This window comes from Peromyscus maniculatus, chromosome 8, assembly GCF_049852395.1.
Source record: "Peromyscus maniculatus bairdii isolate BWxNUB_F1_BW_parent chromosome 8, HU_Pman_BW_mat_3.1, whole genome shotgun sequence".
Classification (NCBI taxonomy): domain Eukaryota; kingdom Metazoa; phylum Chordata; class Mammalia; order Rodentia; family Cricetidae; genus Peromyscus; species Peromyscus maniculatus.
Genome location: NC_134859.1, coordinates 19,998,353 through 20,011,508, shown reverse-complemented (window position 1 = coordinate 20,011,508; position 13,156 = coordinate 19,998,353). Strand labels below are relative to the sequence as shown.

Genomic DNA, 13,156 nt, shown 5'->3' with positions numbered 1-13,156 from the left:
GTGAGCCTCATTGGCTTCATCTCAGCCTGAGAAACGGGACTGACTTGGAAAGAAAACAGTCTAGGGTTCAAATCCCAACTGCAAATCACTTACTCTTACTCAGCCTCAGTTTACTCCTAAGTGAGATGGGTATAATAGAGGCATGCTTCTCAAAGGCTGAAGAATATGACAATGTCACAGAAGCCCTTATCCTTTGGGCAGTGAACGGTGAAGGCTTAACACACACCAATAGTGACATTCCAGAAAGGGTTCTGCTGTCAGAGAACCTTGAGATGGGCGGGCGGGGTGTGGTGATGCCTTCACTGTGGCTTGTGGCTCTTCTCTCAGGCGTCACCTGGGTTGCCCATGCTTCTCAGCCTGACGATGTCCCCTCTTAGAGGACAGCAATGGTGTCTCCCTTACTGTCTGTGCCCACCTCCCAGGCCAGCATGGCAGCTTGTCCACTGAGGGCATTAGAGAAGAGACTGGTCAAGAACAAGTCCCTCCACTTTTCTGTCTCTGTCTCCAAAGTGACAAGTGTAGACAGGAGTATCTCTAAGAGTTCCTCTTCACTGCGACGTTCCTGCTATTTTTTTCTTTTTAAAAGATTTATTTATTTATTATTATGTGTACAGTGTACTGAGATTAAAAGGCGTGCACCCTCTGGCCAAAGACTCACAATCCTAGACGGACCCATCATGTTCATTTTTGGTTTTGTTTTCAAGGAGTGAGCCTGCACCATGTTCTGGAGGCTGCCAATACTACCTTGCAGCTCACCACCAAACATTTGCCAAGCTGTCAGAGGTGGGCCAGCTCTCTGGTGAGGCAGAGAGGTCCCTCTTGGGAAGGTAACAAAGAGCATCTGGAGCCCCTAATGAGGACGTCGTAGGAGGGCTCCACGCTGTCCTTAGCTCCTCATGGGTATCAACAGTGCAGTGTTACTTCGTGGATGAGAAGCCACAAACCTGAAGGATGATGAATGTCTCAGACTCTCCCTCTGTACACACTGGAACAGCACTCTCTGTCCTAACTGATTCCAGGTGCCCCTGTGTGGGACTGGGGAGTGACATTTTGGACCACACATACATAAAGCATGTGACTCTGTGTGGGGCAAAGATCCCTAAGAGTCCACAGATCCCCAAAGAAGGACAAGAATGCCCACAAGAATGTTCTCACTAGCTGTTTTACATCACAAGGGAAGTAGAGAAAATAGTTTTTTCCTCACACAATGTTTTGTACTTGGATTCCCGACTACTCTCCTGTCTTGTTCTCTGAAATGTACTCAGCTGCACTCACTAACACACACACACACACACACACACACACACACACACACACACACACACACAGAGACAGAGACAGAGACAGACAGAGACAGAGAGACAGCCAGCCAGACACAGAGATGGACAGTTAAGCAGACACACACACACACACACACACACACACACACACACACACACACACACGACAGACAGACACACGCACACATACACACACACAAAGAGAAACAAATGACAGTTAAGTAGATCCGGATACATAGACACACTACCTACACACACACACAGAGACAGACATAAACAGATACACACACAAACACACATGTGCTTGCACGTATGTGTGCACATCATTACAGATAATTGGCAATTATTGAAGGCCCTGGGTTTAAACCATCTACTTGGGACATCTGGGAAACCAGAGAAAGAAGAAGGGAGGCCTGCTTCTGTCTCGGGTTGAGGGCCAACACCCAGGTGTCCTCTGACCTCCACGTGTACCTACACTCACACACATGAACTCAACACGACACATACTAAAAAAACAAGTAAAACCGGCCTCCTCTTTGCCCAGCTCCCTAAATTGCCACCATGCAGCGGTCTCCTTTCCTGCTCAATCAGTATCAGAAGCCAGCCACAAGCCATTCTTTCTCTTGTTCTCTTTGCTCTCTGCTCACTGGTGTCAGTGTTTACAAGATATAATTAAGTTTCCTTTCCCACGCAATAGCTAAAGAGTCAGCCCGTTCCCACGCTGGGTCTAGTTTTCATCTCTATCTCTTTTAATAACTGCGTTTCATTGACTAGTTGTGCCATAATCTCTTTATACATTTCCCCACTGTGGTCCTGGTAGGTAATATTTAAAATTTAGGTTAAAAATAACAACACAACAAAGACTCAGATTTATAGAGCCTTTCCCTCATTTGGGGTTTTTCTGTAGTGTAAATTCCTACATGTGCAATTACCAGAAGAAAGGATACAAATATCATAAAAATGTAGCCCATAAACGCTGTTATTTTTCCTGAATCGGTCCTTATGCAGAAAATGGCTGCTCCCCACTGAGGCACTTGGTTGGAGTGAGAGGCTCTGAGATGGGTTTTATCCCCAAGACCCAGTGTTTCTAGGATGACCATGGTAAAGCCTGCTGCTGACTGTTAACTCAGGAAGCAAGCTCCCTGGTGCTGAATGTAGGCTTGCATTCCTGGGACCTCATGATGGCAGTGAGGCTGGGGTAGGACACACAAGGAGCTGTGGAACGGGAAACCCCTGGCATGCCGTGATGCTCACATCGTCACCCCAGTTAACAGACAGACGGAAGGGGAAAACTTATTTTTCCCTCTCTCAGAATCTTTGAATTATCTCTATCAGAACGACTCCAAGTCTTGAACCCATACTCGGAGATTCAGTTAAAACTGGCAGGTCTGTGTCCTGCCATCCAACCCACCCAGCATTAGACTGACTGGAGGGCAGCCTGGGGGCCGGGATGGATGGGGCAGCATGTAGTGGCAGGGGCAGTTGGTCTGGCTTTGGGCCAGGTGAATGAGACCTATCCACTACTGCATTCAGCTGGAAATAAGGAAATGGTTTCGCTGATGTTTCCATTCCCGAACTCCCTGGAGAGAGTGGGAAATAAATAAGTGACAATAACAGATTGCACACTGTCACTATGGGCACTTCTCTGCCCCCAGAGAATTGATTTTTAATAACAGTGCAGATGACATGTGGCGGGAGTTGTCGCTGACATGGGTGTTTTGCAGGTCTTAATAAATCACACCAGTCCAGAGCCTCTGGAATGGACCAGGTTGCTGGATGCTGTTTGTTGATGGCACTGAGGCAGGAGGCTGGACTCAGCACACTAGGCCAGTTACTTCATCAGCCAGGCCTCAGTTTTCCCATCTCTAAAACGGGTATCATCCTTTCAAGCTCACAGCACTATTGTGAAGGATCAGGAGAAGGAATGGCCCGGCCTGACCTTTTCAAATATGGGGGTTACTCTTACAATAATGACGAACTAGAAAAATATAGGTGAGAAGTTTAAGAGGAGGATGACATCTCTACCGTCATGAGGAAATAAATCTCTTAAAGGTGATAGCGGAAAAAGCCACAACACCTTCCTTTATCAATAAAATAGCGCAAGGTAGAAAGGTATGGACCTGGAGTTGGGGCAGCACAGTGTCCCCCTGTTCCAGCAGCTCCCACTGAGACCAGAACAACAGGTGAATCATTGTTCCACAGTCACAGTAGCCAGAGCTGTGGTGTGCTCTTTCAACGCCACATCTCATTTAATCCTAAAATTCGGAGAGGCAATTACCATCATCATCCAGTTTTCATGGGTGAGAAGACAGACACAATGGAGGGCAGAGCCACACTTGGGAACTGGAAGGGTTCTGGAGCCTTCTAGTTTTTGTGTGCAGCTCATCTGCCTCAATGGAGCTGCCCTCAACTCTGGGGTAGGACAGAACCAGGCAGGTATGAGGGTTAATGAATGAGGAGGATGCAGTCTGTGCAAACCTGTCTGCAGAAATGCAGGGGAAGAGCTCAGGTATGGTCAGGACTCTTGATTTCCCAAGAGAAGGCAGACATCAGGATTTGCTGGTTATACTTAAATGCTGGCAACTTGTTAAAACTTTGACCCTTTTTTTTTGGAGACAGGATCTTGTTAAGTAGTCCAGGCTAGACTCAAATTCACTAAATAGTCTAGACTGGGTTTGAACTCATGTTCTTCCTGCCTCAGTCTCCTAAGGACTGGGATTACACACATGTGTCATTGTACCCAGACCTAAAACCTTTGGTTTTTTGTAAAAGATACTTGTAAGCCAACCTTCTGAGCATGGATGGCGCCTGGCCTTCCAGCTTGTCATCTCTGGTCCTTGCAGAGGATGCCGCACCACCCTTCTGAAGCCATAGTGAGCACCTGGGAGCAGCCTGCTCATCACAGCGTGGCCCCATGCCCCACTCTGTGCTTGTGAGAGGGAGGACACATTAGTGTAGCCTAATTCCCTCATCACAGGGTGGGGTGACCTATCGGATACACAGCCAAGTGCAGACTGGAGGGTTGAGTGATTAGCTAAAGGTTTATGAGTGGCAGTGTGCTGAGCCTCAGGAATGGCTGATTCATAGAGTACATTCTCTTTACCCCACGGAGTAAATAAGGGTGGCTGAGTGGCCGTGAATGGTGGCCAAGGACGGTGGGGAAGGCGAGAGCTCATGCTATTATCCATGTAAGCAGACCCAAGGCCCCAAGACTCACAGCACTCGGAGTGACCGTAGCCCATTGAAGGCATGGACAGGGATGCATCTCAGCCGGTTGTAGCTCAGGATCCTGTGGAAAGAGAAATGTGAGCCTGCTGACTGCTCCTGTTCTTGTGGGTACACTGTTTACACTGTGGATCCATCAAAGCAAGTGTTTCCTCCCATTTTCCTGGGTTAATATATCGACAAAGGGACCATAATACAGAGGGAAGAGAAACCTCCTACCACTCCGGGAAGCTCCTAAGCTGGTCCCCCCCCCCACCAATGTTCCACAGCAGACTGGCTCTCTAATCAGCTTTCCCACCCCACCCCCCCTCCACTGTCAAATGGTGTGTGCTTACAACGTGCAGAGCTAATGGGAAATAAATGGGTCTGAGCAAAATATAATTGTGTAGGAAACCCTCCACTGGGAAAGAACACGCATGTATCCCAGAAGGCATTCCAAAGGCAGCCTTCTTCAGAGGTAATTAGCTTACAGTTCCTCCATCTGCCAGGCCCCTACCTCTCCTTTCTGTATCTTCTGATGACTAAAGTCTGCCTTTCACTAGGGCAGCCAAAGCCCCAAGGACCAAGCCAGCAAGGTGCCGAGGGACTGAGGGGCTACAAGACTGGGTGGCCATGCCCATGAACGTTAAACACGAGATGCCGCTGTACTCACAGCGTGGAGAGGTGGGACATGTTGCTGAAGGTGTAATTGGTCAGCATGCCGATGCTGTTGTTGCTCAGGTCACTAGATAAGGAAAACAGAAAAGCCATGAGTTCCTGTTAGCCGTACCTGAGGGAGCCCACAACCTACTATTACATGAGTATACCACCTATCAATCAGTCCATTCACTACCACGCATGCGCCCATTCATCCACCGATCCATGCACTCATTCATCTGTCCATTCACCCACTCACCTATTATTCCCTCACACATGTGATTATCTGTCTAGCTGCATACTCACTCATCTCCATTTGTCCATCTGTATGTCTACCCATTCTCATATTTATCCACTCACTTTCTCATTTTCCAGCTGTCCCGCTATCACCCATCCATTGATCCAAATGTTAATTTTCCCATTCACATTGTCCTTGCCCACCCATCATCCATTTATAAACTCATTCATGATTTAATCATTCAATTACATGCCTATTCATCCATTTCATTCTAACAAAACCTAACACATAAGAAAACAATTTCTCCCTATTCTAGTATGTTTCTTCCCCTGATCAAATCTTCTTTTCTCTTCCTTCCTTCCTTCCTTCCTTCCTTCCTTCCTTCCTTCCTTCCTTCCTTCCTTCCTTCCTTCCTTCCTTCCTTCCTTCCTTCCTTTTTTAAACTGAGACAGGATTTCTTTGTGTAGCCCTGGCTGTCCTGGAATCTGTAGACCAGGCTGGCCTAGAACTCAGAGATTCACCTGTCTCTGTCCCCTGAGGTCTGGGATTAAAGGCAACAACCACTATTGCCTGGCTAAAAAAATGTGTAGCCCAGGCTGGCCCCGAACTCACGATCTTCCTGCTTCCATCTCCTTCAGAAATCCTACTGGCGTGCACCAGCACAACTGGCCCCTGGTCAACTCTTATCACCAGCCCTCTTTCTGTCATTTATTTATCTCATCTGATCCATCTCTTAGGAGGAACAACGCTGGTGAGAGAAGAGATCTCTATCCACTACAGCCTCCTGGCTTTTCCTTAGAGACAAATTCCCAGAACAGCAGGGTGATTATTAGCTGCACAATGGAATCACCAAGGAGCTTTTGAATCTTCTGAAGCCAGGGTTCCCGGCCTGTATATTCTGGTGAAAATGCTTGTCTGTGGGCGTGGCAACAGTATGAAATGACAGCATGAACAGCTCCTCCCTGGGCAGTTCCCCACAGCAGAAGTCCATGACCACGGCTACAGAACAGTGGTTCTCAATGGGGGGCACTTTTGTTCTACCCTGACACGTCCCAGACATTGTTCTGGCTGACTCTACTGAGAAGTGCTACTGGCTTCCTATAGAGGCCAAGGTCATTGCCTCATTTCTCATGATAATCCCGACATCTTTCCTAACCAATAATGATCCGGTCTCAGATGTCCATAGCTCTTAGTTTGAGAAATGTTCATACAGATATTGGGGACCAAACAGAGGCTTTCTGGAACTTTTCATTAGTGGGCCTCTGATATTCACTGTGAAAGAACCCTGCTTGTCTCTTGTGGACTGGCTCCTACCCCTCTCAAGCAGACATGGGCATCCATCAATTACCCAAGTAATAACTTTACCCCTCTAGGTCCCACCAAGGCAGAGCAGTGACATTATTGAGGGAGAGAGCTCATGGGTCTCTCCCACGCCCAGGTTCTCCGGTTCCCATTCAAGGGTTTTCAGGCTCTCGGAGGCCTGAAGCTTGTAGTGGGCATTATTGAAGGCCCTTAGTTTAAACCATCTACTTGGATATCTTCTGGGAAACCAGAGAAGGAAGAAGGGATGCCTGCTTCTGCTCCTGGCAGATCTAAGTGTGGCCACAGTTTGCAAGAAACTGGAATTCCAGAAAGCTCAGGCATTCAGCTTGGGGCCTGGAAGGTCAGAGGCAAGCCAATGGGAAGGTAGGTCAGAGCCCATAATGATACGCTTTGACTATTTCCACACACGGGCCTCGCTGGGCAAATCCTCCAACATCAGCCTGGTCCGTTTCCTCCCAGCTGTTTCTCCCTGCATGGCCATGCAGGCATGCAGGTTGAGAACTGTTGCATCTGTCATAGCAGGCACTGTTCTCTCTTACTCCCCATGTCCCACACCATCTCAGGAAGGAGAAACAAAGGCCTGCCTAGTGGCAGGCTCCTTACATAAGCGTCAGCTGTCGGAGCGAGGACAACTCTTTGGGCACCGCTGTTAAGTGGTTTCCTTCGAGGTACCTGAAAGAGAGGTGCAGAGTGATAACACTGGGAAGGAGACCGCACACTAGTCCCATCCTCTGAGAAGCGCCCCCATGAGTTACCTCTTCATACCTCCACCCCTCCAACATCTGTCATCATTGTATAACTGTGAGATCACGCAGTCGGTGATCTTCTTCTCCACTAGACTGGTAAGTTTCACGATGGCAGAGTTCTTGCTAAAATTGCCCTCCACTGTATCTTAGCAGGGCTCTTTATGCTGTTGATCCCCACAAGGTACTCAGTGCAAATCTGTTTAATACTAATAAATGAAGCAGTCACATGATGCTGACTTGTCACAGTGTCTGAGTAGCAGCAACGCACAGGTGAGCATCCACTTCCTCGAGGTTACCCAGAAACAAATAGTTGATCTAGATTCTAACCTGTTGGTTACTGGTTCCCAACCTGTGAGTCGTGACTCCTTTGGACTTAAGTATCCGATATCCTGAACATCAGATATTCACATGATTCATAACAGCAGCAAAATTACAGTTACGAAGTACAAACGAAAATAACTATGGTTGTGGGGAATCACAGCAACCTGAGGAACTATATTGAAGGGCTGAAGTGTTAGGAAGGTTGATAACCACTGATCTAGATATAAAGTCATAGACTAATCCCAACACAGTAACAGTGGATGATGACTTCAGTGCCCCATTCCCACCAACAGACAGTCCCTCTGGACAAAAAAAGTAAACAAGGAAACAACAGAATTAAATGACACCACAGATCAAAAGGACGGAACAGACATTTACAAACTGTGCCACCCAAATGCTGCAGAATACATATTCCTTTTCAGTAATCCAAGGAATTTCCCCTAAAACTGATCGCATATTAGGACATAAAGCAAGTCTCAGCAAATACTAGACAACTGAAATAACTTCTTTTATTCTGTCGGATCACAGTGGACTAAAGTTAGACATCAAGAAATAGAAACCAGAGAAAATTTACAAACCCATGGATATTAAACAACACACTGTAGAATGATGAACGGATGGGTCACTGAAGAAACCAAGAAGGAAAAAAAATTTTAGAATTGAATAAATGCAGATGGATCATACATAAACCTATACAATATAATGGAAGCGGTCCTAAGAGGGAGGTTCACAGCTGTAAGTACCTACTTTAAAAACCAGAATGACCTCAATTAAATAATTAAATGATGTTCTTCAGGGCCTAGCAAGACAAGAAAGGTCAAACCTGGGCTGGGGAGAGGGCTCAGTGGGTAAAAGTGTTTTCTTCCAAGCCTAGTACCCTGAGTTGGATTTTGGACACTGTTTAGGTGGAGGGAAAGAACCATGCCCTACATGCTGTCCTCTGTCCTCCACATGTGTACGCATGCACATTCACACACGAAACCAGCATTATCCTGACACCCAAACCAAAGAAAGACACAACAGAAAAGAAAAGCCTAGACCAATCTCCCTGATGAACTTAGATGCCAAAAAAAATCTCAATAAAATATTTGTGACCTGAATTCAAAAACACACCAAAAACGATCACTCACCATAAGCAAGCTGGCTTCATTCCCGAGAAGCAGGGACCATTCAACATATGCAAATCAATAAATATAATACATCACAAAATGGACTCAAGGACACTGAAATCACAGGATCAAGCCAACAGATACAGACAAAGGCCTTTGTCATAACTGAATATGTTTTCATGATGAAGCCCCCAGGAGGCTAGGAACAGAGGAAACATACATAACTAAAGGTGTCTACCATGACGTAAAGCCAACAGCATGCTAAATGGAGAAAAAGCAGTTCGATTAAAGTCAGGGACAACACAAAGGTGTCTGTCCACTGTCATCTAGTCAATATAGTGCTGGAAATCCTACCCGGAGCAGGAAGAGAAGGGAGTAAAAAGGATACAAACAGAACGGGACGAAGTCAAATTGCTTTATTTGCACATTCTATGCTTTAATACATAAGACTCTAAAGACTCCACCAGGGGGGCTGGAGAGATGGCTCAGCAGTTAATAGCACTGGCAGCTCTTCCAGAGGTCCTGAGTTCAATTCTCAGCACATGGTGGCTCCCAACCATCTATAGTGGGATCTGATGCCCTCTTCTGTCATGCAGGCATCCATGCATGTGGAGCACTCATATACATAAAACACATGAAAAAAAAAGACTCCACCAGAAAATTCTGAGAGCTGATAAACACTTTCAGTCATGTGGCAGGCTACAAAATTAAACACAAAAATCAGCAGCCTTCCTATATACTAACTATGCAAACAAATAATTAAGATCTGAAAGAAATGAGGGAAATAATCCTATTCACAACACACTAAAAAATACAGAAAAAATCTAACAAGACAAACAATGAAAATGTTAAAACAAGGAAGAAGGAAACAGATGAAGATACTAGAAGATAAAAAGACTCTCATGCTCATGGATTGGAAGACTTAATCCTGTTGAAGTGGCTGGCCTACCAAAAGGGATCTACAGATTCAATGCAATGCCCATTAAAATTCCAACATCATTCTTTACAGAAACAGAAAACAACAACAACAACCCACTGAAACTCATATGGAAGCACAAAGGACCCCAGACAGACGTAGCAATCCTGAACAAAAAGAGTAGTGTGGTAGTTATCACTGTGCCTGATTTCAAGTTATACTACAGCGTGACAGTGATAAAAAGGCAACGTACAGGCACAAAACCAGACTCAGAGCAATGACAGAGGAGTGAGAACTGAGATACCGGCCATGCAGCTACAGCTAACTGATTCATTACAAAGTTGCCAAAACCAAACCAAACCAAACCAAACCAACAACAAGAACAAGAACAAGAACAACAACAACAACAACAACACACACACACACACACACACACACACACACACACACACACACACACACACACACAGGAAAAGATATAGTCTCCTTAACAAGTGGTGCTCAGGAACCTGGACATCCACAGTACAGGAATACAGCTGGCTCCTTTCTCCAACCCTGCACAAAGCCAACTGAGATCGAAGACCTTAACGTGAGATCTGAAACTCCAAAGCTGAAAGAAAATGAAGACCTAGGCACAGCTAAGGAGTTTCTTCCCCGACTCCAGTCACTCAGGAAGTAAGGTCAACTAATGACGGACAAAGGCAACTTCATGAAATTAAAAAGCGTCTGTAATGCAAACAAAACAAAATATCCTGCAATAACCCAGTTATGGGAGAAGACAGCCTATAGAATGGGAGAAAAATCTCTGCCATGGATACATCTGACAGTTGATTAATATCTGAAATATGCAAACAACTTAAAAAAACCTGAAGACACAAACAAACAAGCAAAAAAACTCAGTGAAAGAAATAGGCCGAGGGACTTAACAGAGAATTCTCAAAAGGAGAAATATGAACGGCCGATAAATATTTTAAAATGTGCTCAACATCCTTAGCCATCAGGGAAATGTAAATGAAAACTACTCTGAAATTCCATCTCACCCCCAGTCAGAACGGCTATTATGGATAAAACAAATGACAACAAACGCTGTCCAGGATATGTGGAAAGGCGGACTGTTGCTCACCGTCAATGCGAATGCAAATGGTACAGCCACTATGACATCTGTCTGGGAGGTACTTTAAAAGCTAAAAATAGAACTTCTGTAGGACCCAGCTCCAGTACTCCTTGGTATATACCCAGAAGACTCTCCATCCAACCACAGAGACATTTGCTCATCCACGGTCATCACTGTTCTAGTCACGATAGCTAGGAAATGGATTCAGCCTAGATGTCCATCAACCGATGAACAGATAATGAAAATGTGGTCCATGTACACATGGAATTTTATTCAGCCGTAAAATGAAATTATGAAATGTGCAGGAAAATAGACGGAACTGGAAACATTAGACTGAGTATGGTAGCCTAGGTTTGGAAAGACAAACGCTGAACATTCTCTCCCACACGCAGAGTCCAGCTTCTGATTTTTATATATGTGCGTTTATGTGGGGAACAATGTGTGTAGAGCTCAGGAAGCTAGAAAGGGGCCAATCAGAGAGGTGGGAAAAGATTCTCCAAGGCAAGGGGAAGTAATAGAACATGTGTGGCATAATAGTGGACTGGGGAAACAGAAAAGGTTTACATGGGGATGGGAGGCAGGGAGACGGGGAAAGGAAAAGTAGGTGTGTGTGTGTGTGTGTGTGTGTGTGTGTGTGTGTGTGAGTCCAAACTAATGATGTGTGAAAAAGCCATAAGGAAATCTGTTACCTGTAAGCCAATCAAACGTTCTATTAAAAATGAAGCTTGAATGGAGGTTCAATGTGTGGGTGGATAAAGCTGCTCCTAGAAGCCACAGGTTATTGAATGAAAGCCTCAGTGCCATATGTGAGATACTGCTGTTAAGAGTTGTTCAGGGAGGTCCCTAAAACTGCCCCCCCCCAGACATTACACACAACTGTCACTGCTGTTCATTGCCTACCAGAACTGGACGGGAAACCCCTATCTTTGAAGATACTCGATGTCTTGTGGGCAGGGCATGGAGAAACGAAGCTGGAGCTGTGCTGATAACTTCCACTGTATTACAGGGGGTTCTGTAGCCTACCGAGGGGAGCTGCCATCAACACTCCTAGTCAGCCGTGTGACACTGCCACTGGCCAGGTAAGTATGCACTGTAAACAAGGTAAGTGTGCGCTGTAAGCAAGGTAAGTGTGTGCTGTAAACAAGGTAAGTGTGCACTGTAAACAAGGTAAGTGTGGTAAGTGTGCACTGTAAACAAGGTAAGTGTGCACTGTAAACAAGGTAAGTGTGCACTGTAAGCAAGGTAAGTGTGTGCTGTAAACAAGGTAAGTGTGCACTGTAAACAAGGTAAGTGTGGTAAGTGTGCACTGTAAACAAGGTAAGTGTGCACTGTAAGCAAGGTAAGTGTGCACTGTAAGCAAGGTGTGTGCTGTAAACAAGGTAAGTGTGCACTGTAAACAAGGTTAAGTGTGCGCTGTAAACAAGATAAGTATGTGCTGTAAACAAGGTAAGTGTGCACTGTAAACAAGGTAAGTGTGCGCTGTAAACAAGGTAAGTGTGCACTGTAGACAAGGTAAGTGTGCACTGTAGACAAGGTAAGTGTGCACTGTAGACAAGGTAAGTGTGCACTGTAGACAAGGTAAGTGTGCACTGTAGACAAGGTAAGTGTGCACTGTAGACAAGGTAAGTGTGCACTGTAGACAAGGTAAGTGTGCACTGTAGACAAGGTAAGTGTGCACTGTAGACAAGGCAAGTTGTGCGCTGAAGACAAGTGTGCACTGTAAACAAGTGTGCACTGTAGACAAGGTAAGTGTGCACTGTAAGCAAGGTAAGTGTGCACTGTAAACAAGGTAAGTATGCGCTGTAAACAAGGTAAGTGTGTACTGTAAACAAGGTAAGTGTGCGCTGTAAACAAGGTAAGTGTGCTGTAAACAAGCCTCCGGCAAGCAACCCGAACGAAACTTACTGGGTCATAAATAAAAGGATTAAAAACTAGAAGTGGGGTAAGTTAGAGAGAGGAAAGCAATCAGTGGAATGGGAGGGAGGCCAGACAGGGCACTGGGGTGAATAAGATTGAAATGCACTGTGTGTGAAAAGGTCAAAATGAAGTGAAAGTTACTGTTGTGTATAACTAATATAAGACAAAACATTTATTTAAAAAATATTTATTTTATCTGTACAAGTGTTTTGCTTGCATGTGTATGTATGCACCATGTGTTTACCTGGTGCCCACAGAGGGCATTGGTTCCTTGGGAACTGAAGTTACAGATACTTGTGAACCACCATATGGGTGCTGGGAATTGAACCCG

The 13,156-nt window shown here is 45.4% G+C and overlaps 1 protein-coding gene across 1 annotated transcript in view; it reads right to left on the bottom strand.

Moving 5' to 3' along the window:
- Slit3 (slit guidance ligand 3) overlaps positions 1-13,156 on the bottom strand; it is a 595,100-nt gene that overhangs the window by 49,688 nt on the left and 532,256 nt on the right. Inside the window, exons 21-23 of the mRNA XM_016005185.3 lie at positions 7,306-7,374; positions 5,158-5,229; positions 4,498-4,569 (exon numbers count right to left, since the gene is read on the bottom strand). Of these exons, the coding sequence (XP_015860671.2) occupies positions 4,498-4,569; positions 5,158-5,229; positions 7,306-7,374 (213 nt within the window). The remainder of the gene's footprint in view (positions 1-4,497; positions 4,570-5,157; positions 5,230-7,305; positions 7,375-13,156) is intronic.